We start from the raw sequence: 16,166 nt of genomic DNA on the forward strand, positions 1-16,166 counted from the left end.
TATTTTCTTAAAAGTAAAAGTTAAGATCAGAAGCCAAACTGTTTCTTGGACAGCCATGATTGGAGGGTTTACTTGGAATGGATTTCATGAAGAAGCCTTACTGCTTTTCATTGAGATGAGGAGGAAATATGATGTGAGGCCAAATAGAGAGACATTCATATCACTTGCTTATGCTTGTGCTGGTATGGGGTTTCCTCATCCTGGTAGGCAATTGCATGCTCAAGTGATTGTAAACATGCTGGAATATGATGACTATGATGGTAGATTGTCTAAGAGTCTTATCCATATGTATTCTATATTTGGCGTCATGGACTTTGCACACTGCATTTTCAACAAGAACATGCATAACTGTAATGTTCAATCTTTTAATTCTTTGATCAGTGGTTATATTCGCGTTGGAAAACTTGAAGAGGCTCAAAATTTGTTTGAGACAATACCTGTCCGAGATGAGATCTCATGGACTATAATGATTGATGCTTATTTAAGTGTTGGGGACATATCTAATGCATCTTATTTATTCTATAACATGCCTTACAGAGATGCAGTTGCATGGACAGCAATGATCTCGGGCTATGTCCAAAATGAGCTTTTTGTAGAAGCTACCTATCTATTTTTGGAAATGCGGGCTCATAGTGTTGCTCCTCTAAATTCTACATACTCTATTCTTTTAGGAGCTGCAGGCGCAATGGCAAATCTGGATCAGGGGAGGCAGCTCCATTGCATGCTGATTAAAACACAATCTGGATTTGACTTGATTCTTGAGAATTCTCTGATCTCAATGTACGCAAAATGTGGAGTAATAGATGATGCATATACTATTTTCTCAAACATGCTTTCAAGAGATTTGGTTTCTTGGAATTCCATGATCATGGGGTTGTCACATCATGGACTAGCTACAGAAACTCTAAAGGTCTTTGATTTGATGTTGGAATCTGGAACTCATCCAAATTCCGTTACTTTTTTGGGCATTCTATCAGCTTGTAGTCATACGGGGCTGGTTAGTCAGGGATGGAAGTTATTCAATGCAATGTATGCTGTTTATGCAATTCAACCAAGTTTGGAGCATTATGTTTGTATGATTAATCTTTTGGGCCGAGCAGGAAAAGTAAAGGAAGCAGAAGAATTTGTCTTGGGACTACCTTTCAAACCAGATCATCATATTTGGGGAGCATTGCTTGGTGTATGTGGGTTCGGTGAGAAAAATGTTGATATTGCTGAACATGCTGCTACACGACTCCTTGAACTGGACCCATTAAATTCTCCTGGTCATGTGGTACTCTGCAACATTTATGCAATGAATGGTCGACATGCTGAAGAGCACAAGTTGAGAAAGGAAATGGGATTGAAGGGTGTCAGGAAGAACCCGGGATGTAGTTGGATAGTGATAAATGGTGGAGTTCATGCGTTTCTATCGGGAGATGAATTACACCCACAAGCAGCCGAGATGCTATCACTATTATTTAAAATTGATAATGCATTGCATCATAAGGAAGATGAAGTGGTAGACTAACTATCGACATAGAATTTTGAAAACAATTCATGGTACGTTATATATTGATCAAGATCTATTTATTTATTGTATTATTTGTTTATTGACTATCATTTATAGAACTTATATTTTCTTAAAAGTAAAAGTTAAGATCAGAAGCCAAACTGTGTAGTGCTGAGATTGATTACTATATCACTTGTTGGGACAGTAAAAATCAACTCACAAAAGTGTGAATATGCTGTCTTGTTCACCAGCTCAGACGAATTTGAGCTCAAGGCTGCGAAAAAAGGCAAGGCCAAGGAAATTCATAATATATAAAAAATTGATGCTGGCATAACATGAAAGTAATAATCAGACCTTTGGATCTTTTTACCCCTGCAATGTTCCCTTGTCTTGTCGTTTCATGTCGAAATATATTTCCTGAAATATAGGGCCCCAAGAAGTCAAAACTGTCGGTTTCAAGTTGCTGAACATTACATGAAGCATGTCAAGTTTTTCAATTAAATCAACAAAAAGAAGATACAGAAGATAAAGAATCAAGTACGTGGAAGCCTTAGTCTTATTTTTGCTTTCTGGTTCTTGTCAGTGATTGTGTGAGTGTTGAGGCTCCGACTTCAAGTCCAGATATACCAGGCAAACTTTACACCACTTACAGATTCTCACCAGCAGTGACTGACGACACACAAAGCCAACCTTGACACTCAACAGCTTTGAGAAGGGTGGTGAGCCATCTGATTGTGAGAACCAGTACCATTCAAATGATAAACCTGTGATGGCACTTTCAACAGGGTGGTTGGTACAATAAAGGTAGTCGTTTCTTAAACTACATCAGCATACGGTAATGGTTAGAGTGTCCAGGCCATGGTTGTCAACGAGTGTGACTCTTCAATAGGTTGTGATAAGTGCCGTAATTACCAGCCTCGGTGCCGCAACAACTCTGTTTTATACTCTGAAGCAGTTTGGAAGGCCATGGGAGTGCCTAGAAACCAGTGGGATGAAATTAATTTAAAATCACTAATCACGTATCTTCTATGTAGTTACATGTATATTCAACCGTATATAGTTTATGCAGTGAAGATTTATACGAACAGCTTTATAAAGAACTGTTTCAATGAGCGTACCACCACAATTTGATGGTCCATTTTCAGCATCTGCTTCCTCATTAATACAGTAACTGCTTTCAGCTTTACATACAGCAGAGTCATTTATTCATTTATGTAATGCTTCCACCATTGCTGTCCCGTCTCAAGTAAAGTCCACGTTTGTCATCTGGAAAGAATACAAAACTTAGGTTAAAATTTGTATTGTAATTTCTCGCTAGGAGAACACTCGGACAATCTGATTTTTATTCCTCTCATTGGCTATTTTTGTCACTACATTGTAAGCGTATCATATTTTGCTCAGTATATATAATCCAACAGGAACGCGCATTGTTTCGAAGCTCCCATTGATTCCCGCCAGATTTCAATCCAGACAATGACAGTTAGGCTCAAATTTTCTAAAACCGAAACACTCTCTCTTGACAAATTCATTAAAGCCCAGAAAAACCTCTCTAAACCCTCACCAATTCTCTGGTCAAAACCCCAAATCACAGAAACAGACAGCCAACATCTAAACCACTCCATTTTACTACAACTTGAATCATGCCGAGGACTCAAAGACTTTCACCAAATCCACACACAACTCGTAGTCTCTGGCCTGTCTCAAGACTCTTTTTTCGCAAGTCGGGTCTTAAAAAAGCTTTGCACTTCTTTAAGCTCTATCTCTCTTGCTGTCGTGTTCTTTGATTGTCTTGAAGAACCTGATGCTTTTATGTGTAACACTATAATGAAAAGCTTTTTGGGGTTGAATGATCCGTTTGGTGCTTTAAGATTTTATCATGAAAAAATGCTGCCCAAATGTGTTAAACATAACCATTATACGTTTCCATTGTTGGAGAAGATTTGCGCAGAGGTTAGGTCTTTGAGAGAAGGTAAAAAGACTCATGCCCGCGCTGTCAAATTCGGGTTTGAGTTGGATTTGTTTGTTAAAAATTCTTTGATTCATTTGTATTCAGTTTCTGGGGAAATTTCGGATGCGAGGAAGGTGTTTGATGATGGGTCTGTGTGGGATCTTGTGAGCTGGAACTCGATGATTGATGGTTATGTGAAAAATGGCGAGGTTGGTTGTGCTCGTGAACTATTTGATTTATTGCCTAACAAGGATATCTTTACTTGGAATTCAATGATATCAGGCTATGTGGATATCAGGGATATGGAGACAGCAAAATGGTTGTTTGATATGATGCCATTCAGGGATGTTGTCTCTTGGAATTGCATGATTGATGGGTATGCAAAAATAGGAAATGTTACATTGGCTCGTGATTGTTTTGACATCATGGCTACGAGGAATGTGGTGTCTTGGAATATAATGTTGGCTCTTTTTGTCCGATGTAGGGATTATAACGAGTGTTTGAGATTGTTCGATAGAATGATAGAAGGGGAGGCTAGGCCAAACAAGGCGTCTCTTGTCAGTGTCTTAACCGCATGTGCAAATTTAGGGACACTTGATAAAGGTCTATGGACTCATTCATACATAAAAAACAGTAGGATTGAACCTGATGTGTTACTGTCAACTGCTCTATTGACAATGTATGCAAAATGTGGAGCTATGGATTTGGCTAGAAATGTGTTTAATGAGATGCCTGAGAAAAGTGTTGTGTCTTGGAACTCTATGATCATGGGATACGGTATTCATGGGGAAGGAGATAAAGCCTTAGAAATGTTCATGGAGATGGAGAAGAGAGGTCCAACACCCAATGATGCTACTTTTGTTTGTGTTTTATCAGCATGTACACATGGAGGATTGGTGTTGGAGGGTTGGTGGTGTTTTGATCTTATGCAACGAGTTTACAAGATTGAACCAAAGGTTGAGCACTATGGTTGCATGGTTGATCTTCTTGGCCGGGCTGGCTTGATGAAAGATTCAGAAGAGCTAGTTAGAAAGATGCCTATGGGTGCAGGTCCAGCCTTGTGGGGAGCTTTACTTTCTGCTTGCAGGACCCACTCAAATTCAGAACTTGCAGAGATTGTGGCAAAGCATCTAATGGAAATGGAGCCAAGGGATGTCGGGCCTTACGTGTTGCTGTCTAACATATATGCTTCAGAAGGGAAGTGGGATGATGTAGAAAATGTGAGAAGGATGATGAGGGAAAAGAGACTACATAAGACAGTTGGCTCCAGCTTGGTTCCCCTAAGGGAATTTGGTTCCAAATTCACTGTGGCAAATGATTCTGCCCGTAGGAGAACTATCGTTTACTCCATGTTGGGTGAGATAGGTATGCAAATGAAATTGTCTGGTTGAAATAATCTGGATGCAGTGATTTACAGAATGTTTAAATTGAAGCTTGGTTCTCAATATTATTTGAACATTATTGACCTGAATTTTGGGGAAGAGAAATGTTAATAATAAAAAAATGCCACTTCCTTATTCAAGAAGCTACAAATTGTCTGGAGTCTTCAAGATACTTAGCAGGAACCCTAAGATAGCCACAGCTCTGAGTGATTTTTTCCTTTTGAATTCCTGCCCACCGATCAAAAGGAACCAACCTGAAGCACATTTGCAACAAGCTTTGAAAAAGATTAGCCCAGGTCTTCAATGCAGAGCGTGTTAAGATACATCACAACACTGGGCATGAGAGACACTGCATGAGCTGCTGGACGGCCTATGCTAACACCATGGTAGTTTGTGTAGAGTACACAGCACATCATTCAACAAAGACGAAGGGTCTATTTCTATTAAACATACAAACTTGAAAGAGTTTTCTGTGTAGTTGCAGGTGGTATGGTTATAAGTGCTTAACTGATTTGTAAATTACTAATGAGATGTTCTTCTATCTTGTACTGTAAGATTCTCAACATAAGACATCAAAGCTAGATGACCATCGTAGGTATAACTATGAGAAATCCAGAGCATTTTCTCTTGGAAGCAATTCCTGCCTTTCTTATAGAGGATTATGATGACCCAAATTTACAGGCAGGTTTGGATGAGCTATATCATAAGAAGCACATTAGAAATATAACTAATTTCATCGTAAAACTGCCGGAATTAGTAATTACAGTGTTTTTGCGTGGAATTTTTAAATTTCTATTTCTATTCTAGTTGGACGAGCAAACCTGCACAAGTGAAATCCACACAATCCAATCAAGGACAAGTTTCCATGAATTTTATGATATGAAAATGATAGCAAGCCACAATGTTCTCCAAATCCAGATAACATGACCTGTCTGTCATACTGTTTTACTGAGAATTTCTAGTATTTCCTGTAATTCACAATTCGCTTCATCCGATCCATGAGATAGAATCAATCTCATGTCTAGCAGACTTATATAACTCAAGCCTCTTGGCACATTGCTCTCTCCTTTCCATCAACCGAGGATCTTCATCCAGCAACTGAGCGAGTTGCTTTGCCTGTCCAGTAGAAACAAACAGATATGTAAAACCTAATCCAAATAAATAGCAAATGTCTAAGGTCTGGATTTGAAACATTATTAACTTTTGAGACATATTTGGTCCTATGTAGACTTGGTCTTCGTTAAAGTTATCATGGAAAATCCCATTTAAAAGTAATTCGAATGATAAGTTGGCACTGATACTAACAAAATCAGAGTATACCGAAAAAACCTGGATTTAAATAATCTCATGTTTGGTTCCACGGTGTTAACATAGAATTTGTATTACAGTTTTGTTAATTTAGAGAGAATGAAAAAATTGCTGAGTACCTCTTTTTGGCCCAGTTGTGTGTAGAAGTGATCTAATAACGACCGTTTGGCCTCCTTCACTTGACAGTGTACCACAGCTTTAGGAATGCCATTCCTAAGGGTCTCAGCCACCGATGCAATGTAGGAGGTAACATTTAATCCAATCTGGCGGAAATGACCCTCTGTGTAACGGTCTGTTGATGTGGCAGTTAGATTTCCACCCCTCTGAACATCCTGGGGAAGTTTCCGAAAGAAATCAACCGTTAGGTATGAGGATTCCATGTCCACCAACCGCAAAGTAGTCTTCTTACTGTCCTCACGGAATCTCTCCAATGCTTCATTGGCAGCTGCTGCAATCTCAGCTTGAAGAGTTGGAAAGCGCTTCAGCTCCTGTCCAAGTTTCAGCAATCAACTTACACATTAACCTTAGTATATGAAAACTGCTTCTAAGAATAGTAAGATCTCATAATTGTAAACCTGAGTTTCTCCTATTGATCTTCTCACAAGTTCCTTCAAAATGCGGTGAACCTGCAATTCAAATGCCAATTGATAGAAAAGGCATCAGGATTAGTTACTTAAAAAAGCAGTATATTTCCAGTAGCTAGCAAGATCTCATTTGACTTCATTTATTTAGATCAGATCAAGATTCCAAATGATGGCCCTCTTGACCTTGCACTGATGACTCCACTTCAGTGTTTCTAGATAACTGTAAGCTTATCATTTATTTCTTTTGTTTATACCAGCATGAGGGGCTTGAAAAGTATTTACAGCTTGTAATTCTCTTCCTAGAGCTAAATGTCTTGAACACAAAGAATCAGTCCAGTCACCCATTAGCTGAGGGATCTTACTGAAGAAGAGAAAGCAAAATGCACTCACAGTGTCTACGGAAGCTTCAGCTGGGCCTCTGAAATAGACAAGCGTGCTGTCGATGAGCCGTCTATAACCTTGCTCAGGTGCAACTAAATGAGGTTGATACCCATCAGCTTCTGAAACCACTTTCCTCACATTTTGAGCTGACAGATGGCGGTCAATCGGAAGCTTCCTCAAAGCATCAGGAAGCTGACTATCAAAAACTCCATAAACAAGATCTCCGCCTGGTCTTCTGAGAAATAGAACAGGAAAACAACAAAATGGAAAGTATAATTAGATAGCAGCATTAATACTATGGCCATTCTTGCAAGGACCTAGTAGATTTATAGGCGAGTCCAAAGTTCATGTAAAGCTCTGTTTCACAAAAATAAACGTAATTAAAATATTTCCCAGATTTTAGGAGTGTGCCACTTTGAAAATCAGTAAATTGGAAAATAGTTTCAAGTCAAAGTACGAAAAAAAATTCAGTATATTTAGTTCAGGAAGAAATGAGGTTCACAATACCCTCCATCCAAATGCTCCTGGAATATCCGATCAAATGCACGACATAACTCTAAGATAGTGTATAACTGGGCCTGATATCAATAATATTAAAATGGTTAATCACTATCTCAAAGATTATCCCAACATCATAAATAATGAACAAATAGATAAACCATTCACCCCAGAATCAATAGCAGCTGGTCTACCAAGATGGTCCAACTCTGCTTCTAGTTCATCAATGCTTCTGTTAATTAGAGATGTGATGCCAGGTATGCGAGTTCTAATCACAGATTCCAAATGCTGACAACAAATTAATTTAACCAAGTAATTAGCAATTATATGTATAGCTCTAAAACCACAGGAAGAAGAAATGCTTGCACATATAAAATGTAGGCAAAATTAATAGATAAAGCAAAAAATAATGCCTTAGAGAGAAGTTTTGCAAGATATTCTGAGCCCATTCTGCTGGCTAAGTGTCCATAATCAGGACTAGTGACAAAGAACTCACGCTCCCTCCGCCGAGCAGCAATCATATCCACATTTCTATTAATGTCAGCTTGTGAGCGGTTTACAATTCCAACCCAAGGTCGTTGAAGAAGATAAGCCCTGCCTTCAAGAATCTTCAAAAAATACAAAGGAAGAGAAAGAGTGGCTGAGTGTGCATTAAAGATAGAAAGAAAGAGAGAAATAGAGGAGGGAGGGGGGAAGAATGCCAACTCAACATAAAAATCAAGGTGCTAGAGGAAAACAATGAAACTTGCAAAATAAATCCAAAGAAAGTGGCAATGTGTAAAGACAAAGTATGAGTACATTATATTAGCAAACCATTTTGGGCAGACCCGGCAAAAGAAGTCTTGATTAAGTCACAAGATGTAAAACAATTATAATATAATTATATTACACCCATGAATTTGCCAGATGTCCAACTATCAACAATGAAATATGCTGGGTTTTGTTTTCCGCATTTTTAGAATGTAACATCTTAAACTAGAACTAAAAGACATAGATCTTCCTTGTTACCCTTTTTCCACTCTAATTGCTAGATGCACTATTATGATTTAAAGAGCATCATATATGCTTGCACATTTTCCAATGCTCAAAATTGAACTAACACATTAAGAGCTCACATCTAAAGCATTTGTTCCCTTATCCATCAAATCAAGCTTTGTTAACACGCCAAAGGTCCTTCCACCTGAGACAGAAAAATATTACCTCGAGTAAGAAAAGAGTAAGTTAAAAAAAAAAAGTTACGGCATTACAATCATATAAGCTTTTTAATTCAGGCACAGTGCATACCGGTAGGATCCACTTCTCTAGAAAGCTTGATAGCATCAGAAGTTGCTAGATCTTGATTGGCTGGAGTTATTGCCAAAATGAGGCAGTTTGGCTATTATCCAAGGAAAAGATATCAGTAGATTAAAAAGGAAGAAAAATAGAGCATACAAAGAATTTCATAATCAAAACACTGACAAAACACTAACATATAACAACAAATTTTAACTACACTTTAAATTCTTTTCAACAGATATAAAACTTATTCTCATTACCTTCTCAACATATGAACGAACCATTGTTTCTATTTCTTGAACAACACTTTCTGGTTGCCCCTCTGCCATAAACAAACATTTCTAACTTAAAAAATTTCACAAATATAATGAAGAACTTCAAGCCATGAAATATGAATTTTAATAGGAAATAAAGAAAGAATGAAAGCATAAAGATTGTACCTACAGCAACCTTCGTCAATCCGGGTAGGTCTATCAGGGTTAAGTTAACAACTGACAAAAAGAAGTCAATAACATAAGTCAATGATAGATCCCTTATCATAAGAGAAAATAGCCAACAATAACCTGAATCAAAGTATAGTACACCACTTGCCATCTCAAATTTTAAACCATACCATTTGGGGAATAGATACTAAGATGAATAGGAATGGGAGAAATTGTTTCGATTTCCCAGTCACCCTATCAGTTTCATCTTGAATTTCCTTCCGAACCATAGCTGCATGAAAGGATTTGAATTTTAATTGCCAGTTCCAATTGCACTTTATTTTTGTCAAAATGTAACAAAAGAATGTACCTACTGCATTAATGATGCTAGATCTCCATTTCTCATCATAAATTTAAAGTAAGAAGCAATTAGAGATTGCAATGCTTACTACCAAGAGAACTGGGCTAGGAAGTTACATATATGATTGATGTAATATTTGGTCTAATGTGATACATTAGAAATACCAAAACAGAAAGTAGAGACTAAAAGTTATTGCATAAATTTATGAACATCTAATCATTATCATGACAGAATGACATAGAAAAGAAAATATTGTCAAAACTTTTCACTAAGATTAGAAGAACTTTTCTTGCAAACCAGCAATTATTATTAAATGTAGCCATATGCCAAACCAACAAAATTAATCAGTTAAGGACTTAAGGCCAGGGAAAAGAAAGAGAGAGAATGAGCTCTTTTAAATCGAGTTGAATCTTAATTTGTCTACAATGGTTTTATACTAAGTTTTTATCTCACAGTGGCTGGGAGCCGCAAACAAAAACATTTCTACTGTAGCCAGACGTTCACCTGATAGCTTGAACTTTTGAGTCAAAATTTTAGTTAATATCCGTATGTGCAATGAAGAAAGTCTAGCCAAGCGTTTTTTTCCCCTCTTATGACTTTAATGGTCTATTGACTCCAAGACATGGAATAACAACCATTCAAAATTTCATGGATTTTATCCAAATAAATCATAGCAACTCATCACAAAAGGCAAAAAAAAAAAAAAAAGGAATAAAAAATTATAAAAACAGTCATATCATAACATCCATATAAAATAACATACAGAAATTAGTGAACTTTTTTTCTGGCAAATGCAAGAACTCTGCATACTCCTGTTTCCCTGGTTCTGTCTTGTGCAGTTGAAGCACCAGAGGCCTCCTCGTCACAATCCCTGAGAATTGTCCACAAATCACGAAAATTTGTTTGCTACAATAACTTTTTTGAAATCATAGATTCTTTTTTACATTTCCAAGATCTTTCAGTTTCAGACGATATCATAGTGAAGAACTTTGAACAAATATAAGTTAGATTTAACATCTTAATTGAGTTCGTTAATTCAGTTTGGCGATAAAGAGAAAATAAAATACAACGGTTATTTGAAGCAAAAATCTGGTAAATAAAGCCTAAAAGCCTCTATCAATAGTTTGACTTGTGTTGAATTAAATTTAATATTCTTATGAAAAGAAAAACGAGAAGTCAACTTTTTTCCCCTCATATTCCTCCACCTTTTCAGTACAAAAAAAAAAAGAAAAATAAAAATCAAACCAAAAACTCAAATTTCAAAGTTTCTCACCGGATCCCCTGGGTAGAAAATCACGTCCAACAACGCTCTCCAGCACTGACGACTTTCCAGAACTCTGCATTGACGTTAAAACACGGGCGAATCAAACCAAGACGATCACACTCACTCAAATTACACCTAACAAGTATCCTCAACGTAGAAATGCATCCTTCATAGTTCTCAAATATATACATACGAAAAGGAAAATCGAAAGAGAAAGAGAGAAACCAGAAACAATCACATTGACATCAAAAAATAGAAAAATCAAAATTGAATAACATTCAACAATACAAACCTGTCCACCGACAACAACAACGGAGGGAAGAGCCTCCCAGAGAGTAGGAAGAGCAGTGTCGCCACCATGGTCACCAAGCACTGTACACGCTCTCTGTATTCGGTTCACTAACCCTATCAAGCTCTCCATCGTCGCCATTGCAGTCTCTTTCTCTTCGAAAACCCTATCAGAATTTGTATTTCTGGAACGGCTAATTAGAGAACAGAAGATGACGAAGCTCGTGATAGAGACGCAGAGGTAGCAGAGTGGAAGAAGAAAAGCTATTTTCGCTGTTTTTGAGGTATTTTTAATTTTTCGTTTAATAATGGAATGTGGGCCTAAAATATCTCGAGAATGAGATGTTGGTCTGGGTAATTTGGCGTAGATTATTATAATTTAAAGGTGACACGCCAGCAGGTTATTTGAATTTGAGTTGAAGAGTGACGGTTACTGTTATTTTAACGTTTGAAAGATTTTGAAATCTTGGATTTGGCGGACTTTTTCTGCGTGCTATCGTACACTAACTCTGTGACCGTGTCGTGCGCAAGATTCTCGTAACTGCCAATCTTTTTGGAGCACTTGTAGCTTATTTGTGAAGCCAATGTATTCTAATTTTGTACAACTAAGTTCTTTGACATGAGAAAATAAAGAGTAGATGGTCACCATAAGACCTTGTGTTATGAGCAATATTTTTAAATTCAAAGTGGTAACTAATCGATTGTCTCACTGATTTATAGTTTGATTGAAAATTAGTTGGTTCAATTTATTATCAAATTATAATAAATATATTTTGTTTAAAAATTTATAAAAAATAAAATCAATTAGGATTTCTACACCTATAAGGATTAAAACATATTATTTTTAAGGTATAACAATTATTCATTTGATTTTAATAAAATAATTAAAATAAAAAATATCTCAATTTTATGATACAGAAAAAAACATAATTCTACAAATTATTATCTATAGAAGACATTTTAATAAATATGTGATACTTTTTTCTTCTTTTTTATTTTATTTTTAAACTTATTTTTCCTTACAACCTTTAAAAATTCATCCAATTTAACAAAAAATAATCAAATTATTCAAAAGTAATTAAATTTTCAAAACATATCATAAATTTTAGTTAAACCTAATTCTGTCGGTTTCAGAGATGTCAATGGGTCAGGTTGGCTCCGGCTCAGCTCATTGGGTTAATGGGTCAGGTTGGGCCCGAGACCCAAATAGTAACAAACCTTGGGCTAGGCCAGCCTATTGAAATATAAAACCCGGTCCATATAATAACGCGCCTTAATTGGGTCGGGTCGGGCTTTAATCTGGTCGGCCCGACCCATTTAATCAATATTTAAAAAAAAATTAATTAAAATTTTTAAACATAAATTATTTTTCAATTATTAAAACCGAGAATAGTATCTCGAATATTTTATTTATAATCTCTCACTGTGATGAAGGAATATAGTAATTATATGATAAAAAATATTATAAATTAATAATATAGTACAAGTAAATTAATTTATATACTGTATAAAATCTAAAATATAAATAAAATATATTTATTATATATTGTATATAATTATGATCCTAGTTAAACCTTAATATTGGAAAATTAAAGGCCATAATAAATCTTTATTTTATTAATTCAAAGTTTAATCGAAGGAAATAGGAAATCTTGATTTTAAGTTCTTTTTAAATGAGTAAAATGTGTTAAAGGTATAACAAAGTATTTTTTAAAATCAATACATTTTGATCGCGTTATATATTGCTTTAATAGCGAGATATCACCGGATGTTGGGCAACAAAGAGGGTTGCCCTAACACATGCATTAGAGTTTCTTTGATATTTGGGAAATCTCGATTTTAAGTTTCTTTTACGTAAGCAAAATGTGTTGAAGATATAACTGAGTATTTTTTTAAGTCGATGTCTTTTGATCGCATTAGATATTGTTTTAATAGCGCGATGTCACCAGGGTTTAGGGTAATTCCATTCTTTCAACAAAGAGGATTGTCCTAACGCATGCATTAGGGTTCATTTGAATATTTGAGGTTGAAAAATGAACACCCTTATTAACACATTGATAGATATATAATATTTTGGAGCCATATCTTTCATTAATTAATGTTGGAATGTGATATGCAATTTTCAATAATTAGGACCATGTTCGTGATTTTGAAATTGGTGTGCTGCAGTATTGAGACCGCAATTGTAATATGAGGACAACGTCCATGGCTAGCTTCTTTAGGTGGCTTAATGAATAAAAACAAATTAACTTCATTTTTTCCAGTTGATGAAGAATCAATAACTTCTTTAGGAGCCATATCTTTCATTAATTAATGTTGGAATGTGATATGCAATTTTCAATAATTAGGACCATTTGGCAGAAGAGCAGAAGCAGGAAAAAAAAATATTTTTATTTTATAAACAATGTCGGACCAACGTATGAATCTAATATTAAAGCTCCAAGCCTAACCGGATAGGCTTATAGGCCTTACTCGGGGTTTTATCGTTTTTAGACTTTTTTTCGTGTTTCGGGTCAGACCTCTATTTAGCCTGACCCAATTGACGTGTCTAGTCGGTTTTGACTAGTTCATCTGATTTTGACTGGGTTTGACCAACTTAATAAATAAACTGTTTTTGAACCGGTTGGTCCAGTTCAATTTTTAAAATAGTGGTTATGAGTAGACATTGTAAATGGATTAGGGCCAGTCTAAAGTACAAAAAAAAAAAAATGATATAATTCGGTATTATTGTGAGTTATGTCAAGGTTGTGGGCCTTTAGGGTTGATTGGGCCTATTATCATTTACATAATTATAAAAAAAATTTAAAAAATAATTAATCAATTAAATAATAATTATAATATAAAAAAATTATTTTTTATTAAAATTAACCAGTTGACACGACCCGATCCTATATATATAGGGTCGAGTCGTGGGTTTTATATAGTTTTCGGGCATGCCCATCTTAACGTTATGGGTCTTAGGCCTAACCCCTAAGCCTTGTGGGTCACGTCACAACTGATTTAACCCTACCTATTGATACCTCTAATTATGAGTTAAAATTTTTTATTTGTCTTGATTCTATTTTCTCAATCTTGCATATGTTTATATTGTGTCATTGGTTTCGACCTAATCCCTTTTCAATATGTTTCTCAACTATATTGTAGACACCTCGTAATTAGAACGCCCTCAATAAACAACACACTCAGGAAAACCAACAACCAGGCATACTTACCCATGTCAGTATAAGTCCCTGTTATGTCACCTACCTTGAGCCATGACACTTTGTACTACTAGAGTACCGGAGCTAGGAGCATTTTTGCCACAAGGGCACCACAAGAACCTGAGTCCACTTATCTCCAAACCTGAAGTCATTTCTTTCAACTGCTTAGCTGAGAATTTCCCACACTACCAAAGCTCAAGAATACAACACTTCCTTTTGGTTGCAAGTCAAGCCGATTCAAGTACTCATACTTCTTTCCACCACTTCCACTTTTATCTCTTGACACAATCAATGGCCCTATGCAATAAATTCGCGGAGCTGGCTCTCCAGGAGTGTACAGTCCCTCTAATATTGCCTTAAGAGTTGTTTCTTTAAGTGTTTCAACTGTATTTACAATGATTCCAGCTGATTTGGACTCTGAATGGCAGTCTCCTGGAAGTTGTAAATTTTAAGAGTGCAATCTGCATTGGATAGGGTGAGTCTTTTGCTCTCAGAGGAACTGCTTTGCCATGGATGTTAATAGTCTCGTCTCCAAATTATTTTATGCTGTGTGGTATTCTTGTTGTTAGAAGGCAGACAAATAAAGTGAAGCCCCCAGGCTTGTAAAAGTAGCTGGGGATATTGAGAGTTGTTGAAATTTCAAAAGCAGAAATGCAAAGAAATCCAGGAGGACTTGAAGATTATTTCAACTTCAAGCACAGAGACCAATTTAACCAAAGCCGACCTCAATTTCTTTCAATTCCTTGTGCATTGGCAAGTCAGCATGAGATTAGAAAGGGTACCCAATAATGTGTAAAGTATTACTCAATTGAAGTCCCTGATAAGAGTCATGCATATGCCGATGTGCAATCAGTTTTCCAAGCAAAAAAGGTATAGTGGACCTACTCCAGCCATATTTACTCTATTGTTGTGGGTCAAAATAATCAAAGCCTGGTAAAATTTACCACATTTTTAGTACTACAACCAGTCTTTTTCTCCTTGCCTTTTAAAATTTAGCTGCTTGTGTTACAAAGATTACACTCACAACCACTCCAGGGTGGAACAAGGTCAAAAAAACCAAATAGAATTGGATGGACTATAGATAACATTTGTCCAAGGTAAGACTGCATCAACTAGAGTATCCACCTGACTGAGATTTGGGACTGTGATGCATTTCCAGTAGTAGACCTCACATTCATATCAGTCATGTCTTCTTGCTTGGTTGAAGATAGGGTTTCCATTCCAGGCAATGCTGCAGCAATTTTTTGAAACAGAGCCTGCATATCCACCATTAAACAATGATTTAACATAAGAGCAAGAGATAGAAAAGTAATCAAGAGAATAACCAAAGATGCTAAGCATCAATCCAGCAGCCAGCTTGAGTACATCAATTTAAGAATTTAGAACTGACTGCATAATCTTCCAAAGGATCACTCATGATGTGACCTTATCCTACATGATTTATTGGTTCCATTCATGACAAAATCTTAAATTAGATGGTGTAGTGAAATAATGCATTAGATAATCAACAAAACTGGTATACATTTTATGTGTTGTGATTGAATTATTTTGAATTAATGATAACTAACCAAGATAACACATCATATCTTAACTTAGTTTTGAAGATACAAATGTCACAAATTATATTCTTTTTGGCTTTTGCTTTCAACCCATTGCAATTTAACTCTAATTACTGTAAATTTTGCAATGGTTTAACATTTGCGCTATGAATCATTGTGGTGGGCTTTTGCTTGATTCATATTATCATGCTTTTTATTATTATT

The 16,166-nt window shown here is 36.0% G+C and overlaps 3 protein-coding genes and 1 pseudogene across 3 annotated transcripts; 2 read left to right on the forward strand and 2 right to left on the reverse strand.

The window, feature by feature from the left end:
• The first annotated feature begins 44 nt into the window (after positions 1–44).
• On the forward strand, positions 45–2,655 carry LOC123223756 (pentatricopeptide repeat-containing protein At1g32415, mitochondrial-like). Its single transcript, XM_044647110.1, has 2 exons — positions 45–1,542; positions 2,076–2,655. Exon 1 carries the CDS (start codon positions 56–58, stop codon positions 1,508–1,510), a length of 1,455 nt encoding a protein of 484 aa, XP_044503045.1. The 5' UTR covers positions 45–55; the 3' UTR covers positions 1,511–1,542; positions 2,076–2,655.
• Positions 2,656–2,754: 99 nt separating this feature from the next.
• On the forward strand, positions 2,755–5,603 carry LOC123223754 (pentatricopeptide repeat-containing protein At3g29230-like). Its single transcript, XM_044647108.1, has one exon. The coding sequence runs from the start codon at positions 2,966–2,968 to the stop codon at positions 4,829–4,831; it is 1,866 nt and encodes a 621-aa protein (XP_044503043.1). The 5' UTR covers positions 2,755–2,965; the 3' UTR covers positions 4,832–5,603.
• Positions 5,604–5,671: 68 nt separating this feature from the next.
• LOC123223755 lies at positions 5,672–11,588 on the reverse strand (annotated as a pseudogene).
• Positions 11,589–14,560: 2,972 nt separating this feature from the next.
• On the reverse strand, positions 14,561–15,820 carry LOC123223402 (UDP-glycosyltransferase 71B2-like). Its single transcript, XM_044646567.1, has 4 exons — positions 15,794–15,820; positions 15,529–15,659; positions 14,951–15,015; positions 14,561–14,835 (listed from the first exon to the last, which is right to left on the reverse strand). Exons 1-4 carry the CDS (start codon positions 15,818–15,820, stop codon positions 14,561–14,563), a joined length of 498 nt encoding a protein of 165 aa, XP_044502502.1.
• Positions 15,821–16,166: the final 346 nt, after the last annotated feature.

The sequence above is a fragment of the Mangifera indica genome, chromosome 8 (assembly GCF_011075055.1).
Source record: "Mangifera indica cultivar Alphonso chromosome 8, CATAS_Mindica_2.1, whole genome shotgun sequence".
Lineage (NCBI taxonomy): Eukaryota > Viridiplantae > Streptophyta > Magnoliopsida > Sapindales > Anacardiaceae > Mangifera > Mangifera indica.

What these genes read in the sequence shown, in the direction of transcription:
- LOC123223754 (XM_044647108.1), top strand. Translation starts at nt 2,966, where the DNA reads ATGACAGTTAGGCTCAAATTTTCTAAAACCGAAACACTCTCTCTTGAC.
- LOC123223756 (XM_044647110.1), top strand. Translation starts at nt 56, where the DNA reads ATGATTGGAGGGTTTACTTGGAATGGATTTCATGAAGAAGCCTTACTG.
- LOC123223402 (XM_044646567.1), bottom strand. Translation starts at nt 15,820, where the DNA reads ATGAGTGATCCTTTGGAAGATTATGCA. An exon ending in CAGTCCCAAATCTCAGTCAG is followed by an intron (nt 15,016 to 15,528) that starts GTGGATACTCTA and finishes CAATATCCCCAG; the next exon opens with CTACTTTTACAAGCCTGGGG. An exon ending in AACAACAAGAATACCACACA is followed by an intron (nt 14,836 to 14,950) that starts GCATAAAATAAT and finishes TACAACTTCCAG; the next exon opens with GAGACTGCCATTCAGAGTCC.